At 43.5% G+C, this 19,017-nt stretch overlaps 1 protein-coding gene across 1 annotated transcript in view; it reads left to right on the top strand.

Annotated features, from left to right (window-relative positions):
- Positions 1-19,017, top strand: part of LOC137331612 (vitamin K-dependent protein C-like) — a 51,907-nt gene that overhangs the window by 21,171 nt on the left and 11,719 nt on the right. The window contains exons 5-7 of the mRNA XM_067995524.1: positions 3,647-3,760; positions 5,292-5,432; positions 7,868-7,959. Of these exons, the coding sequence (XP_067851625.1) occupies positions 3,647-3,760; positions 5,292-5,432; positions 7,868-7,959 (347 nt within the window). The remainder of the gene's footprint in view (positions 1-3,646; positions 3,761-5,291; positions 5,433-7,867; positions 7,960-19,017) is intronic.

The following is a 19,017-nucleotide window of genomic DNA, read 5'->3' on the forward strand; positions in this document are numbered from 1 at the left end:
AATCCAAGGTCTGCCACAGGGAGGGAGATGAACTATCTCACCTTCCGATTGATCTGTGCTAAGTTCTTGGAGGTCTGAGAATCAAATTGTAGGATCGTGCACTGATACGAGGATCAGAGTTGTTGGTTCTGTTCTTAGTTTTAGTAATACCCTGGAATTAAAGGGAATGATAATAAGGCTTAGAGAAAGTGACCAGTTCATGGAACTGAAAGGACAGGGCTAATGCCATTTTTTAAGTCAGCCAGGTGTTTGACGCACATGGAAACCCATCATCATGTTTAAGAGTCTGAACCAAGCTACTGAGAAATCTACACATGTAGAATTTCCATTTGCCTGATATGGAGTACACACTCTCTCCCCATAGGGGTATATCCACTCAGCTAAGTCCAGAGAGCTTAGGCACAGGTTGCAAGATCTAATATTAAAAACTAAAACCAGGTTATCTGGTCATTATCACATTTCTGTTTGTGGGACCTTGCTGTATGCAAATCGGCTATCGCGTTTCCTACATCACAACAGTGAATACACTTCAAAAGTACTTAATTGGCTGTAAAGCACTTTAGAACATCCTGAGGTTGTGAAAGAAACTATATAAATGCCAATCAGCGAAGTATTAATCACTGGATATATGAGCATATGTTTTCATACAAGGCCTTGACATCCTGATTCCTTGAACAAAATGTTTGCAGAAGGCTGTATGCATGATTTCGCTAGCTCCACTCAGAGAATGGAAAAGGTGTGCTGTCTCAGTTCAATGTCACATTTAGGAGATATATTTGAGTCCTTCTCAGGGAATCTGCCACTGTGTTAAATGTTCTGGATAGATATTAGGATGAGTGGTCAGTGCCCTAATCCCATAGCTAATGGTCATGTCTCTGCATTGGAACAGGAACTTATCCTGACCTGGTTGTTTATGAATTTGGTAAGTGTGTTGTTTGCCAAAATTCTGATAGTTGATGTCATATCAGACTGATGAAATTATGGTGTTTAAGCTGTGGTAACTACAACTCTTGACTATTGACATGTGCCCAATGTGACTTGTTTGCTGCTGAGAGACCAATACATCCATCAGGACCCCAAGGCATTAGCTCTGCTAGTCTGCCATGAAAACATGCACAGATACTTCTCCTAGTATGAGGGTCACATGCGATGTATGAATCATCAATATCTGAATTTGTGAGGATGGTTTGGAATCCTATAATATGTTGATGGGATCATCAGGTCAGTGCTGCCATAGACATAGATACACACAGACCTACTTGGGGAAAAGAACTGACACAGCTCCCAACAAGTTTACAACTGAACATGGCCTTAAATACATATGAAAACAAGTAATTAAGCTGAAAGTGCCATGTGACACAGGTTTGTACCTTAAGGTGCAGGAATACCCAACATTCCTTCACTTTTACATGCATGAAAGGGATGTTTTTGACATCTGTGTCTCAAATGATTCTCATAAGTGAACTTGGGCTCTCTAAGTCCCACATAAAAAGGTAAATTCATAGTGTGCCCAGGGAATGAATATAGCGCCTTTCACAACCTCAGGATGTCCCTATGTGCCTCACAGCCATATAATTACGTTTGAAGTGTAGTCACTGTTGTAGGTGTAAGGGGTTTATTTTTTACTGTTTCTCGGGCTTATAATAGGTCAGCCAGTTATGTTTTCCTGAGCTGCCCTGCCCGCAGTGCGGTTGCGAATCGCTTACCCCTTCCTGATTCTCAGCTGAGGACTTATCGAGTGGTAACAAAGACAGACAAACAGACCAGTGGATTGGTACAAGGAAAACCAATGTTTATTAATAAGAAAACTAAAACTACAAGGTAAACAGTATAATACAGAAGATAAAGAAATCGCTATGGATGTAATACAGTCTTACACTTATCGGGTTGAAAGAAACGGACACATCGAGGGAAAATTCTAAAATCACAAGTTTAGCAATATCCCCTTTAACCCCCAACCTTACACCTATGCTAAGCTGTCTTGTGGCAGCCAGAAAATTAATGCTCACCGGTGAAAACAGATGAAAAGGCCTGGCCCCTGTGCCTGCTGTTGCCGTCGACATGTGGTTGCGAGGTTTACTGAATGGCCTTCCTTCTTAGTTGCTAGCAGACAGACAGGACAGGGCCAAGAGGCGAAGAGAACAGCTCAAGAGAGATACTGGGCAGCCCCAGTTATACCCTCTTGGTAACAGGTTTTTTTTTCATACCTTATCAGCTTGCTTCATTGTTTGATTTAAGCACGAAACGTAAGACAAAGGACCCCATCTCTGGCCCATTTACATTAATGGCCATTTCCTGTATCGATCTGTTCGCTAACTGCTTTACCATTGTTCCGAATGTACCTTGATGGTTCACCTTTTGTCCTGCGATCACTTCCTGCTCGAATTTTGATGTGTTGGCCGGCCATGTTGATAGCTTGCCTCAGGGCTAGAATGCAGCTGCATTGTTTAAAGAAACCTGTCTGAAACACGAAGCCTGCCAAGTTGTTGAGAATGCAATTTCAAATCTGCCGGTCCTCGGCCATGTGTCTGACTGCAGCCATTTTGAGAGACCTTGGATTTTTTAAAACAGTCACACCAGGGTTTCTTTAATAACTCCAATAAATCTTCGGGGTGGGGGGAACATGTGAAATTTTGCGAATCCCTTCATAGGGAAACGTGGCAGACAATTAGCACACAGCAAAGTCCCACAAACAGCAATGAGATAAATGACCAGGAAATCTGTTCAAATTATGTTGGGTTGAGGGATAAATATTGGCTGAGATACCAGGAGAGTTTCCCTGCTCTTCTTCGAATAATGCATGGGATCTTTTACATCCAAGTAAGAGGGCAGAGGGGGGTCTCAGTTTAATATCTCATCCGAAAGATGGTACCTCTGAAAATGCAGAACTCCCTCAGTGTCAGCCTAGATTACATGCTGAAGTCTCTGGAATGTGGATTGGCCCACGAATTCTGACTCAGAGGTGAGAATGCTACCTCTGAGCCAAGGCTAACATTTAATATAAATTGTACATGGAGTACTCCCTGACAATACCTTTTTCATTGCAGACCTCCCACAAAACTTAAGCGGTCAGTAGGTAAATATGAGATACCTTTTTCATTGCAGACCTCCCACAAAACTTAAGCGGTCAGTAGGTAAATATGAGATACTTTATATCCTAATGTTTTAGTGTGACTACCTACTGAGGTCAGGGAGAAAGAACTGAAGCAGCCAGCCCGAGGGGAACCTAGAGATTTTAGGAGGCTGGTCACCTACCACACAAAGTCTAAAGGTACACAGTTCCTCTCTATAGAAAGATCAGTTTGAAAATGTTCTACCGTACAGCATTTACCACAAGAGCTAGTCACACCTAAAGATAGAGTAAGTTAGAAAATAATGTTTGCTGATGTATATTGCAGCAAAAACCAAACACAATCTTTTCCGATTAAATTCTGGCCATCATCAATATTGTCTCTGATCTTAAGGGGACACTACTATGTATTCATCAGATATGTATATCTACTTATAGATGTGGCCAAGTATTATGTGTGAGAAAGTGCCTAATTCCCCAGATGTACTCATTTATGAACTGATTAATGAGGTCTATCAGACTGAAAATCCACATTTGTCATGGGGCTCAGCCTTTCATTAAATACATCTGTCGTAGATGGTGACCAGTGCAAGTTGAATCCATGTGCCAATAATGCAACTTGCCAGGATCTGATTGGGGGCTACCAGTGCCACTGTCCGGAAGGATTGGATGGGCGCCAATGTCAGTATGGTAAAGTTTACATTTTTTATTTGAAAGAAAGTGATTGTTCAATTATTTCAGGTGATATCAGCAACAGTGTTTGTGCTCAGTCGAAATTAAAGGGTGATAATTTTGAACCTAATGAGAGCATTAAACAATGTAAAACCAGTTACAATGCAGAACTGCCATCAATGCTCTGCCAATTCACTCCATAATGAACTATGAAGGACCTGCTCTGCAATGCAACAGCTACTTTAACATTTTCAGTCTTTGTTCAGTTTAGATGATGATTGTCAATCAACTGTCAGTTTTCAGTTGTGCATAGAATGAGATTACTCTAGACTCATTGTCACTCATCAAAGACCTAGAGTGAGTCTGCCCAAAACTCATTAATAATCATATTGACCTAAAGTGGGACTGCCCTAAACTCATTAATAATCATTGATGGCCTATAGTGGGACTGCCCTAAACTCATTAATAATTAATGAAGGCCAAAGCTCACATTCGCTCTCCCAGTTGTGCCAAAGCCAAGCATCATTCCCCAGTACAACCAAAGCACATGACCCCATTCCAGTGAACCTAAACTTCACTCCCTCTACCCAGAGCCGCTAAATATCAGAGTCTAGAAATTCCAGCAGTGCCGTGGTAGCATTGGAAGTTGACAAGGCAGGACTTCCCATCTGCTATTCCAGCCTCACCGTGAACCCACCTGAATCCTGGGGATGGGATTATTTGAATGTATGGGGTGGGTGTCCACACCAGTACCTGCACTGCTGGGGTGCCTGCCCATAGACCCAGCAGCATTTCAGTGGAGAGGGCACAGGTGGTCTGGCCAAAGATATGAAGGCCTCAAATTCCTTCCCCTACTGTTGCCTCGCTGGTGGGCTCCATGTGCAAATTGCAGTCAATTTCTCATGGATTGACTGCCATTGAATACAGCATTGTGGGCCGCATGTATGACCCTGTACCCCTGCATACTTACATATAGGAGGCAAAAATGGCAGGATTTAATAGAAATTGAATTTGATTTAGTCAGTCACTATAAATTAGTGGCTCTAATGTTATTCCCTATGTGGCATTAACACTCTTCAATTATAAAGCAGTATCCTCTCACTCATTATGGGCAACACTACAGGATATCTGCTAGTAATACAATATAGAGACATTCATGGCTAGGACATATCTGTGTTCATCACATGTAAATTTCTGTGCCACACTTAAAAAAAATACTTATATATTTTAAAAAGCCAGTCCGGCCTCTGATTTGAGGATCTACTAAGATCAGTTAGCTTCTAACTGACCTGAGCAAGTTGCAGTAATTACACCTTATGGCTCTAAAGGAACACTTCAAATTACACAATGCAGCAGAATAATACAATGTGCATTACATGATGTTATGCTGTCCAAGTAAAACAGCATATCCTTTGCCCTGCCTTGTGCAATGCACAGGAGATCCATTAGTAGCTGGACTATTTTGCATTTGTTTAATACCATTACTTGGACTAATCACAACAGAGTTACTGTGGCAAAAATCTTTCATTTCACCTCTTTATGATTTCAGTACTGGTGGCCACAAACTGCTCTGACCATTACGGTCACTGTGCCCATTTCTGCCATGAAATTCAGGAGAGAAATAGACGGGATTGCTCGTGTGCGAAAGGCTACATACTAAGTGAGAATGGATTCTCCTGCAATGCATCAGGTGAGGAGCTGCCAATCCAAATGTAAACATGCTACAGTGTATTCCTGTTGTTTCTGCTCATTGGCTCAGAAATGGCACTGTATAGTGTTAGCGGACCAATAATGCTTGTGTGAGATTCCTTTGCTGTTTTAATGGAGGTGGTACACTGGATTACTAGAGTTTCCAGGGATATCTGGCATGACTGGCGTATTGGAGCATCTTAGGTTACTGGGATACCTTAGCTTTCTAAGGTGTCTGTATTTCCTGGGTGTGGGTTATTAGGTTATCTGCCATTACTGGGACCCCCCAGGTTATCCAAGTTACTGGGATATGTGGGTTATTGGGCTATCTGTGGTTCGTTGGGTATCTGGAGTTTCTGGGGTTATTCAGATTTTCAGGGTTTTGTAGGCTTCCTGGAGGTATCCGGGGTTTCTTAGGGTAGAATCATAGAATGATGTAGCACTGAAGAAGGCCATTCGTCCCGTCGTGCCTGTGCCGGCTCTTTGAAAGAGCTATCCAATTAGTCCCGCTCTTTCCCTACAGCCCTGCAAATTTTTCCTTTTCAAGTATATGTCCAATTCCCTTTTGAAAGTTACTATTGAATCTGCTCCCACCACCCTTTCAGGCAGTGCATTCCACATCATAACAACTCACTGAGTAAAGAAATTCTTCCTCATCTCGCCTCTGGTTCTTTTGCCAATCACCTTAAATCTGTTTCCTCTGGTTGCCGACCCTTCTGCCACTGGAAACATTTTCTCCTTATTCACTCTATCAAAACCTTTCATGATTTTGAACACCTCTATCAAATCTCCCCTTAACCTTCTCTGGTCTAAGGAGAACAATCCCAGCTTCTCAAGTCTCTCCACATAACTGAACTCTACCATCCCTGGCACTATTCTAGTAAATCTCTTCTGCACCCTCTCTAATGTCTTGACATCATTCCTAAAGTGTGGTGCCCAGAATTGGCCACAATACTCCAGCTGGGACCTAACCAATATTTTATAATGGTTTAGCATAACTTCCTTGCTTTTGTACTCTATGCCTCTGTTTATAAAGCCAAGGATCCTGTATGCTTTTTTAACAGCCTTCTCAACTTGTTCTGCCATCTTCAAAGATTTGTGTACATACACCCCCAGGTCACTGTTCCTGCACCTCCTTTAAAATTGTACCATTTAGTTTATATTGCCTCTCCTTGTTCTTTCTACCAAAATGAATCACATCACACTTCTCTGCATTAAATTTCACTGTCATCTGTCTGCCCATTTCACCAGTCTCTCTTTGTCCTCCTGAAGTCTGTTACTACCCTCCTCATTGTTTACTACGTTTCCGAGTTTTGTGTTATCTGCAAACTTTGAAATTATACCCTATATACCGAAGTCCAGGTCATTAATATACATCAAAAAGAGCAGTGGTCCTAATGCCGACCCCTGGGGAACACCACTGTATATTTCCCTCCAGTCTGAAAAACAACCGTTTACCACTACTCTCTGCTTTCTGTTGCTTAGCCAATTTCACATCCACGCAGCCACTGCCCCTTTAATCCCATGGGCTTCAGAGATTACAGGGATAAAGAAAGAGCCAAGAAAGTGCTTGCATTTCTATAGCACCTTTCATGTCAAGTTTTTCACAATCAATTAATTATGTTTGAAATGTAGTCACTGTTGTTTTGCAGGCAAATGCGGCAGTCAGTTTACACACAGCTAGGATGTCTAGGTTTCCGGAGTTACTACGGTATGTGGGGTATTCGAGGTTACTGTGTTTCCGAGGGCATACTAGGGTATTTGGGGTACTTGAGGTATCTGGGGTCATTCAGGTATTCAGCTTTCCTGAGGTATTCAGAGTTATTGTGGTATCTGGGGTTACTGAGCCATCTGGGATTACTGGGGTATCTTGGGTTATTGGGGTATTTGGGCAACATTTGCTATCCAGGCTTCCTCAGGGTATGCAAGGTTCTGAGGTTATAACAACAACAACTTGCATTTATATAGCGCCTTTAACCTAGTAAAACATCCCAAGTTGCTTCACAGGAATGTAATCAGACAAAAATTGACATCGAGCCAAAGAAGGAGACATTAAGCCAGATCAAAGAGGTAGGCTTTAAGGAGCATCTTAAAGGAGGAGAGATAGGCGGAGAAATTTAGGGAGGGAATTCCAGAGCATATGGCCTAGACAGTTGAAGGCACTGCCAGAGTTGGAGGAACGCAGAGTTCTCAGAAGGACGTAGGGCTGGAGGAGGTTACAGAGATAGGGAGGGGCGAGGACATGGAAGGATGTGAACAGGAGGATAAGAATTTTAAAACTCAGTGTGCCCATGAGTGAAAGAAAATCATTAAATAAAAATAAGTGGGTTCTGATGGTGGTGGTGATCAGATTGTCAGTTCTCAGAGGCAGGGTTGCATCTGTTGGGACAGTAGTTCGACGGTGTAACCCGCTCTGTGTTACATTGTACGTTGCAGATAAATACGCTTGCGGACAACTCAGAGAGAAGCTGCTGGACCCGCGAATCATAGGAGGGAGGGTAATGAGGAAAGGAGGCAGCCCCTGGCAGGTAAGATGCTATTACTGTAGTGACCGAGGTGGGCGCTTTGCATGCTGCAGAATTAATGTAGCTTTTTTTTCCTGTTTCAGCTGATTTTGCTCTCAATGTAGTGTGGGTCATCCATGTTTCTGCTTCTTGTGGACAAAGCACTCGTCACAAAACATTGATATTGTCTCGTCAGCAATCTGACTTGTTCATGTCTCACACTCTGTTCCTTTTCAGCCTTGTTTCAGTGGTTAGCACTCTCGCCTCGAGTCGGAAGGTCAAGCCCCACTCCAGAATTTGAAGTTGATGCTTTAATGTAGTACTGACGGAGAGCTGTCTTTTGGATGTGATGTTAGGAACATAGTAACATAGGAACATAGGAACAGGAGTAGGCCATTCAGCCCCTCGTGCCTGCTCCGCCATTTGATAAGATCATGGCTGATCTGTGATCTAACTCCATATACCTGCCTTTGGCCCATATCCCTTAATACCTTTGGTTGCCAAAAAGCTATCTATCTCAGATTTAAATTTCGCAATTGAGCTAGTATCAATTGCCGTTTGCGGAAGAGAATTCCAAACTTCTACCACTCTTTGTGTGTAGAAATGTTTTCTAATCTCGCTCTTGAAAGGTCTGGCTCTAATTTTTGGACTGTGCCCCCTACTCCTAGAATCCCCAACCAGCGGAAATAGTTTCTCTCTATCCACCCTATCTGTTCCCCTTAATATCTTATAAACTTCGATCAGATCACCCCTTAACCTTCGAAACTCTAGAGAATACAACCCCAATTTGTGTAATCTCTCCTAGTAACTTAACCTTTGAAGTCCGGGTATCATTCTAGTAAACCTACGCTGCACTCCCTCCAAGGCCAATTTGTCCTTTCGAAGGTGCGGTGCCCAGAACTGCTCACAGTACTCCAGGTGCGGTCTAACCAGGGTTTTGTATAACTACAGCATAACTTCTGCCCCCTTGTACTCTTGTCCTCTAGATATAAAGGCCAGCATTCCATTAGCCTTCTTGATTATTTTCTGCACCTGTTCATGACACTTCAATGATCTATGTACCTGAACCCCTAAGTCCCTTTGGACATCCACTGTTTTTAACTTTTTACCATTTAGAAAGTACCCTGTTCTATCCTTTTTTGATCCAAAGTGGATGACCTCACATTTGTCTACATTGAATTCCATTTGCCACAGTTTTGCCCATTCACCTAATCTATCAATATCGCTTTGTAATTTTATGTTTTCATCTACACTGCTTACAATGCCACCAATCTTTGTGTCATCGGCAAACTTAGATATGAGACTTTTTATGCCTTCGTCTAAGTCGTTAATAAATATTGTGAATAATTGAGGCCCCAAGACAGATCCCTGCGGGACTCCACTAGTCACATCCTGCTAATGTGAGTACCTACCCATTATCCCTACTCTCTGTCGCCTTTCGCTCAGCCAACTTCCTAACCAAGTCCGTACTTTGCCCTTGATTCCATGGGCTACTATCTTAGCTAACAGTCTCTTAGGTGGGACCTTATCAAATGCCTTCTGGAAGTCCATATAAATAACATCCATTGACATTCCCCTGTCCACTACTTTAGTCACCTCTTCAAAAAATTCAATCAGATTTGTCAGGCACGACCTACCTTTCACAAATCCATGCTGGCTCTCTCTGATTAACTGAAAATTCTCGAGGTGTTCAGTCACCCTATCCTTAATTATGGACTCCAGCATTTTCCCCTCAACAGATGTTAGGCTAACTGGTCTATAATTCCCCGGTTTCCCTCTCTCTCCTTTCTTAAAAAGCGGAGTGACATGTGCAATTTTCCAATCTAGAGGGACAGTTCCTGAATCTAGAGAACTTTGAAAGATTATAGTTCGGGCATCTGCAATGTGCTCACCTACTTCCTTTAAAACCCTGGGATGGAAACCATCTGGTCCTGGGGATTTGTCACTCTTTAGTGCTATTATTTTCTTCATTACTGTTGCTATACTTATGTTAATTTTATCGAGTCCCTGTCCCCGATTCAATATTAGTTTTCTTGGGATTTCCGGCATGCTTTCCTCTTTTTCTACTGTAAATACTGACGCAAAGTAATTGTTCAACATGTCCGCCATTTCCCCATTGTCAATGACAATATCCCCACTTTCAGTTTTTAAGGGGCCAACACTGCTCCTGACCACCCTCTTTTTCCTAATGTAACTATAAAAGTTCTTCGTATTGGTTTTGATATCCCTTGCAAGTTTCTTTTCATACTCTCTTTTTGTAGCTCTTACTATCTGTTTTGTGACCCTTTGTTGATCTTTGTATCTTTCCCATTCGCCAGGATCTGTGCCATTTTTTGCCTTTTTGTATGCCCTTTCCTTATGTCTTATACTGTCCCTTACCTCTTTAGTTGTCCATGGCTGTTTTTTTGGCAAGTAGAGTTCTTGCCCCTCAGGGGTATAAACCGATTCTGTATCACGTTAAATGTTTCTTTAAACATTTCCCACTGATCATCAGTCGTTTTACCCATTAACAGATTTGCCCAGTTTACTGTGGACAGTCTGTCTCATCCCATTGAAGTCGGCCTTACCCAAGTCTAGAATCTTAGCAGCTGATTCACTTTTTTCCCTTTCAAACACTACATTGAACTCGATCATGTTATGATCGCTATTGGATAGATGTTCATGCACAGTTAAGCCGTTAACTAAATCTGGTTCATTACTCATTACTAAATCTAGTATGGCTTGCCCCCTTGTTGCCTCGAGGACATACTGCTGTAGAAAACTATCCCGGACACACTCAAGAAATTCACTACCTTTCTGACAGTTGCTAGTCTGCTTTTCCCAATCTATGTGAAGGTTAAAGTCCCCCATTAAGACCACTATGCCTTTCTTACACGCTTGTCTAATCTCTGCATTTATACAATCTAGCACTTCAGAGCTGCTGCCAGGGGTCCTATACACAATTCCCACTATAGTCTTAGATCCTTTCCTATTTCTCAATTCAACCCATAAGGTCTCTGTTGGCTGCTTACCTCTCATTATATCCTCCTATATCATTGAAGTGATTTCATCTCTAATCACCAAGACTACTCCTCCCCCTCTTCCATTTTCCCTATCTCTCCTGTAGACCTTATAACCCGGTATATTTAGTCCCCAATCCTGACCATCCTGCAGCCATGTCTCAGTAATAGCTATCATGTCATACCCTCCAATTTGAATTTGAACCTGTAGTTCATTTAATTTATTCCTTATACTCCGTGCATTTGTATATAGAACTCTTAGTTGGGCCACACACCCTAGCCTGACCTTCAGCTTTGATGCTGGGTTAATCGCCTTACGCCTTCTAGTTTTCACTTTATCTGTCGTGCCTAAAGTACACTTTCTTTCTGCTGCTCTACGCTTCTTCCTTTCACTTGTTCTTGAACAACTGTTTGTACTATTTGTATTGTAAATTTCCCCTGGGTCTTCCCCTCTCTTGCTGCTCTCAACTTTATTCCCTTCTGACTCCCCGCTCAGGTTCATCCCCCTGCCACTCTAGTTTAAACCTTCCCCAACAGCATTAGCAAACACCCCTGCGAGGACATTGGTCCCGGTCCTGCTCGGGTGTAACCCGTCCCGCTTGTACAGGTCCCACCTTCCCCAGAACCGGTCCCAATGTCCCAGGAATCTAAATCCCTCCCTCCTACACCATCCCTGCAGCCACGCATTCATCCTGTCTATTCTCCTGTTCCTATACTCACTAGCACGTGGCACCGGTCGTAATCCTGAGATCACTAACTTTGAAGTCCTGCTTTTTAATGAATCTCCTAACTCCTTAAATTCACCTTGCAGGACCTCATCCCTTTTTTTTAACCTATGTCGTTGGTACCAATATGGACCACGACTACTGGCTGTTCACCTTCCCCCTCCTGAATGCCCTGCAGCTGCTCTGTGACATCCTTGACCCTAGCACCAGGGAAGCAACATATCATGTTAAACCGAGGCTCCGTCCGCTTGTTCAGGTGGACATAAAAGATCCCATGGCACTATTTGAAGAAAAACTGGTGATTTCTCCTGCCCAACATTTATCCCTCAGCCAGCACCATTAAAACAGATTGACAGATCATTCATCTTATTGCTGTTTGTGGGACCTTGCTGTGCACAAACTGGCTGCCATGTTTTCCTACATAACAACAGTTAGGCACTTCAAAAGTAATTGATTGGCTGTGAAGTGCTTTGGGACGTTCTGAGGACCTGAAAGACACAATATAAATAAAAGTTCTTTCTTTCTTTGGACACTTAGACTAAGACTGCAAAAAGAAAAGTCTGAATTCACATGCAGTCCTCTTCTCCCGGTGACTCATCTGAGAAAGAGACAAGCAGTTATTACTGTAGCGGAAGGCTGGGATTCCTGGGAATGCAGAAAGATATTAAGACAATGCACTGGGACATTTTTATGGGCACATTAAAGGTTTCGCATAGGCTGATGCTTCAGCCAGTGAAGATTAAGTTCTCTGTACCAAGTTTCAGGTTAATGCCTGTAAAAAGAGTATCAAGGGCAGATGTGTGAATTCATTACTGGAATTATACACTGACTGTTTCAGTGATACTGTACGTTGCAATGAAGCTTGATTTAAGTATCAGTCATAATCCTATAGAACCCAAACACACTCCCTAGGGTTGAGCAGGATAGATTCTCACATACAGCAGGCCTTCCTCACCCAGCCCACTGCTCTGCATGGCTTTTGGGCTCCGCAGACTTGTTTATCTGCAGCATAATATATAATATCCATCAAGGTTGAAGGGTTGGAAATGAATAATTGTTAGAGGACTTATGTGGGGGTGAGTGAGGTGCCTCAGGACTCGGTGTTGGAACGACCACTGCTTCTAATTTACATAAGTGACCTGGATTCGAAATTCTCGATGCAAAGTGGTCAAATGTGCAGAGCAACTTTCAACAAAGTCAACAGAATGTTAAACTAGATAGCCGGAACTGTAGATTAGGTCAGAAGAGGTAGTGATCAAACAAGATTCTCATCCTTGTTTTCAAATCCCTCCGTGGCCTCGCCCCTCCCTAATTTTAGGACTGGTACTAAGACATTCTTCTTCACACAGAGTGATCAACATATGGAATAAACTGGGAATGCAGCCGAGACTCCAGGATGGTGTGTTGCCTCCCTGGTGCAAGGATCAAGGATGCCTCGGAGCGGCTACAGAACATTTTGGAGGGGGAGGGCGAACAGCCAGCTGTCGTGGTGCACATAGGCACCAACGATATAGGTAAAAAAGGGGATGAGGTCCTAAAAGCAGAATATAGGGAGTTAGGAGGTAAATTAAAAAATAGGACCTCAAAGGTAGTAATCTCAGGATTGCTGCCAGTGCCACGTGCTAGTCAGAGTAGAAATAGGAGGATATTTCAAATGAATACGTGGCTAGAGGAATGGTGCAAGGGGGAGGGATTCAAATTCCTGGGACACTGGAAACGGTTCTGGGGGAGGTGAGACCAGTACAAACCGGATGGTCTGCACCTGGGCAGGGCCGGGACCGCTGTCCTAGGAGGAGTGTTTGCTAGTGCTGTTGGGGAGGGTTTAAACTAAAGTGGCAGGGGGTTGGGAACCTGAGCAGGGAGAGAGAGGAAAGCGTAACAGGAAGGGACAGAAGGTATGGAGTAATAGGTAAAGTGTTAAAAAAGGAAAAAGCAGGAACTAAGCGTCACAAAACAGATTTGAAAGTTCTTTATCTGAATGCACGTAGCATTCGTAATAAAATGGACGAGTTAACGGCACAAATAACTACGTATGGGTATGATCTTGTGGCCATTACAGAAACATGGCTGCAGGGTGACAACGACTGGGAATTAAATATGCCAGGGTATTTAACAATCAGGAAGGAAGGAAGGGGAGGTGGGGTGGCTATGTTAATAAAGGAAGGAATCACTGTAATACAGAGAAATGATATTGGGACAAAGCATCAAGATAATGAAACAGTTTGGGTGGAGATAAGGAATAATAAGGGAAAAAAAACATTAGTGGGCGTAGTATATAGGCCTCCTAATAGTTGCAACTCTGCTGGAAGAAGTATTAATCAGGAGATAGTCGGGGCATGTAATAAGGGAACAGCCATAATTATGGGGGATTTTAATTATCATATTAACTGGACAAATCAAATTGGGCAGAGCAGCCTTGAGGACGAGTTCATTGAGTGCATCAGGGATGGATTTCTTGAGCAGTATGTAACTGATCCTACAAGGGGGCAGGCAACCTTGGACCTGGTCCTGTGTAATGAGTCAGGATTAATTAATAATGTCCTAGTTAAGGATCCCCTTGGAACGAGCGACCACAACATGGTTGAATTTCATATCCAATTAGAGGGTGAGAAGGTTGATTCTCAAACAAGCGTACTGAGCTTGAATAAAGGAGACTATGATGGTATGAGAGCGGAATTGATTAAAGTGGACTGGGAAAATAGATTAAAGGGTAAGACGGTACATGAGCAGTGGTGTTCATTTAGGGAGTTATTTTACAACTTTCAAAATAAATATATTCCACTGAGGAAAAAAGGGTGTAAAAGAAATGACAGCCATCCGTGGCTAAGTAAAGAAATCAAGGATAGTATCCGACTAAAAACAAGGACATATAAGGTAGCCAAACTTAGTGGGAGGATAGAAGATTGGGAATTCTTCAAAAGACAGCAAAAAGTAACTAAAGGATTGATTAAGAAAGGGAAGTTAGATTATGAAAAGAAATTAGCAAAAAATATAAAAACAGATAGCAAGAGTTTCTATAGTTATATAAAAAGAAAAAGGGTGGCTAAGGCAAACATAGGTCCCTTAGAGGATGAGACCGGGAAATTAATGGTGGGAAACATGGAGATGGCAAAAATGCTGAACAAATATTTTGTTTCAGTCTTTACAGTAGAGGACACTAAGAATATCCCAACACTGGACAAACAGGGGACTCTCGGGGGGGAGGAGCTAAATACGATTAAAATCACTCAGGAGATGGTACTCAGTAAAATAATGGGACTCAAGGCGGATAAATCCCCTGGACCTGATGGCTTCCATCCTAGGGTCTTGAGGGAAGTGGCAGTAGGGATTGTGGATGCTTTGGTGATAGTTTTCCAAAATTCCCTGGACTCAGGAGAGGTCCCGGCAGATTGGAAAACTGCTAATGTAACACCGTTATTTAAAAAGGGTAGTAGGCAGAAGGCTGGAAATTATAGGCCAGTTAGCTTAACATCTGTGGTGGGTAAAATTTTGGAGTCTATTATTAAGGAGACAGTAACGGAACATTTAGATAAGCATAATTTAATAGGACAAAGTCAGCATGGCTTTATGAAGGGGAAGTCATGTCTGACAAATTTGCTTGAGTTCTTCGAGGATATAACGTATAGGGTGGATAAAGGGGAACCAGTGGACATAGTGTATTTAGACTTCCAGAAGGCATTCGACAAGGTGCCACATAAAAGATTATTACTTAAGATAAAAAATCACGGGATTGGGGGTAATATTCTGGCATGGGTGGAGGATTGGTTATCGAACAGGAAGCAGAGAGTTGGGATAAATGGTTCATTTTCGGACTGGCAACCAGTAACCAGTGGTGTTCCACAGGGGTCGGTGCTGGGTCCCCAACACTTTACAATCTATATTAACGATTTGGAGGAGGGGACCGAGTGCAACATATCAAAATTTGCAGATGATACAAAGATGGGAGGGAAAGTAGAGAGTGAGGAGGACATAAAAAACCTGCAAGGGGATATAGACAGGCTGGGTGAGTGGGCGGAGATTTGGCAGATGCAATATAATATTGGAAAATGTGAGGTTATGCACTTTGGCAGGAAAAATCAGAGAGCAAGTTATTTTCTTAATGGCGAGAGACTGGAAAGTACTGCAGTACAAAGGGATCTGGGGGTCCTAGTGCAAGAAAATCAAAAAGTTGGTATGCAGGTGCAGCAGGTGATCAAGAAAGCCAACGGAATGTTGGCTTTTATTGCTAGGGGGATAGAATATAAAAACAAGGAGGTATTGCTGCAGTTATATAAGGTATTGGTGAGACCGCACCTGGAATACTGCATACAGTTTTGGTCTCCATACTTAAGAAAAGACATACTTGCTCTCGAGGCAGTACAAAGAAGGTTCACTCGGTTAATCCCGGGGATGAGGGGGCGGACATATGAGGAGAGGTTGAGTAGATTGGGACTCTACTCATTGGAGTTCAGAAGAATGAGAGGCGATCTTATTGAAACATATAAGATTGTGAAGGGTCTTGATCGGGTGGATGCAGTAAGGATGTTCCCAAAGATGGGTGAAACTAGAACTAGGGGGCATAATCTTAGAATAAGGGGCTGCTCTTTCAAAACTGAGATGAGGAGAAACTTCTTCACTCAGAGGGTGGTAGGTCTGTGGAATTTGCTGCCCCAGGAAGCTGTGGAAGCTACATCATTAGATAAATTTAAAACAGAAATAGACAGTTTCCTAGAAGTAAAGGGAATTAGGGGTTATGGGGAGCGGGCAGGAAATTGGACATGAAGCTGAGTTCGGATCGGTCAATGCCCTGTGGGTGGCGGAGAGGGCCCAGGGGCTATGTGGCCGGGTCCTGCTCCGACTTCTTGTGTTCTTTAGATTTGTGGTTGGGATCAGATCAGCCATGATCTTATTGAATGGCGGAGCAGGCTCGAGGGGCCGATTGGCCTACTCCTGCTCCAATTTCTTATGTTCTTATGTTCTTATGTAAGTTACGAGGAGAGATTACACAAATTGGGGTTGTATTCTCTAAAGTTTCGAAGGTTAAGGGGTGACCTGATCGAAGTTTATAAGATATTAAGGGGAACGGATAGGGTGGATAGAGAGAAACTATTTCCGCTGGTTGGGGATTTTAGGAGTAGGGGGCACAGTCTAAAAATTAGAGCCAGACCTTTCAGGAGCGCAATTAGAAAACATTTCTACACACAAAGGGCTGTAGAAGTTTGGAACTCTCTTCCGCAAACGGCAATTGATACTAGCTCAATTGCAAAATTTAAATCTGAGATAGATAGCTTTTTGGCAACCAAAGGTATTAAGGGATATGGGCCAAAGGCAGGTATATGGAGTTAGATCACAGATCAGCCATGATCTTATCAAATGGCGGAGCAGGCACGAGGGGCTGAATGGCCTACTCCTGTTCCTATGTTCCGATGTTCCTATTGTTGTGTGAGAAGAGGCTGCCTTGTTTCCTACATTACTACAGTGACTACAACTCAAAAAGTATGTAATTGTTTAAAAATGAATTTGCACTGATTAATATCGGTGCTGTGTAACCACTGTATAAGACTCAAACAACTACTCTCTCACTGCAGCAATAGACACTCAGCTCCAGGGACTGCTCTCTCACTGCAGTAATAGACACTCAGCTCCAGGGACTGCTCTCTCACTGCAGTAATAGACACTCAGTTCCAGGGACTGCTCTCTCACTGCAGTAATAGGCACTCAGCTCCAGGTGCTGCTCTCTCACTGCAGTAATGATGTGGAGATGCCGGTGATGGACTGGGGTTGACAATTGTAAACAATTTTACAACACCAAGTTATAGTCCAGCAATTTTATTTTAAATTCACATGCTTTCGGAGACTTCCTCCTTCCTCAGGTAAATGTTCAGGAGCTCCTCGAAGCCTACGCATTTATACATATAGAACAATACATGGTGTTTACAGAATGCCCCTGCAACTGCCCGTTCCCATCGTATCAGGCAATGGAACCCTGTGTGAGAACCTCTCTGGATACATCGAGGGCATCCTGAAACCCATCGTACAGGGAACCCCCAGCTTCTGTCGCGACACTACAGACTTCCTACAAAAACTCAGTACCCACGGACCAGTTGAACCAGGAACACTTCTCACCACGATGGACGTCTCGGCACTATACACCAGTATCCCCCACGATGACGGCATCGCTGCGACAGCATCAATACTCAACACCAACAACAGCCAATCTCCGGAAGCCATCCTACAACTCATCCGCTTCATCCTGGATCACAATGTCTTCACCTTCGATAACCAGTTCTTTACCCAAACACACGGAACAGCCATGGGGACCAAATTCGCACCCCAATACGCCAACATTTTCATGCACAAGTTCGAGCAGGACTTCTTCACTGCACAAGACCTCCAACCAACACTATACACCAGATACATCGACGACATTTTCTTTCTATGGACCCACGGCAAGGAATCACTAAAGAGACTACACGATAACATCAACAAGTTCCATCCCACCATCAAGCTCACCATGGACTACTCCTCAGAATCAGTTTCTTTCTTGGACACACGAATCTCCATCAAAGACGGGCACCTCAGCACCTCACTCTACCGCAAGCCCACGGACAACCTCACGATGCTCCACTTTTCCAGCTTCCACCCTAACCACGTCAAAGAGGCCATCCCCTATGGACAGGCCCTGCGAATACACAGGGTCTGCTCAGACGAGGAGGAACGCGATGGACACCTACAGAAGCTGAAAGACGCCCTAGTAAGAACGGGATATGACGCTCGACTCATCGATCGACAGTTCCGATGGGCCACAGCAAAAAATCGCATAGACCTCCTCAGGAGACTAACACGGGACGCAACCAACAGAGTACCCTTTGTCGTCCAGTACTTCCCCGGAGCGGAGAAACTACGCCATGTTCTCCGCAGCCTTCAACATGTCATCAATGAGGACAAACACCTCGCTATGGCCATCCCCACACCTCCACTACTCGCCTTTAAACAGCCACCCAACCTCAAACAGACCATCGTTCGCAGCAAACTACCTAGCTTTCAAGAGAACAGCGTCCACGACGCCACACAACCCTGCCACGGTAACCTCTGCAAGACATGCCAGATCATCGACACAGATACCACCATCACACGAGAGGACACCACCCACCAGGTGCATGGTTCATACTCCTGTGACTCGGCCAACGTTGTCTACCTCATACGTTGCAGGAAAGGATGCCCCAGAGCATGGTACATTGGCGAGACCATGCAGACGCTGCGACAACGGATGAACGGACACCGCGCAACAATCGCCAAACAGGAGGGTTCCCTCCCAGTCGGGGAACACTTCAGCAGTCATGGACATTCATCCACCGACCTTCGGGTAAGCGTACTCC

Source organism: Heptranchias perlo, chromosome 13 (assembly GCF_035084215.1).
Source record: "Heptranchias perlo isolate sHepPer1 chromosome 13, sHepPer1.hap1, whole genome shotgun sequence".
Lineage (NCBI taxonomy): Eukaryota > Metazoa > Chordata > Chondrichthyes > Hexanchiformes > Hexanchidae > Heptranchias > Heptranchias perlo.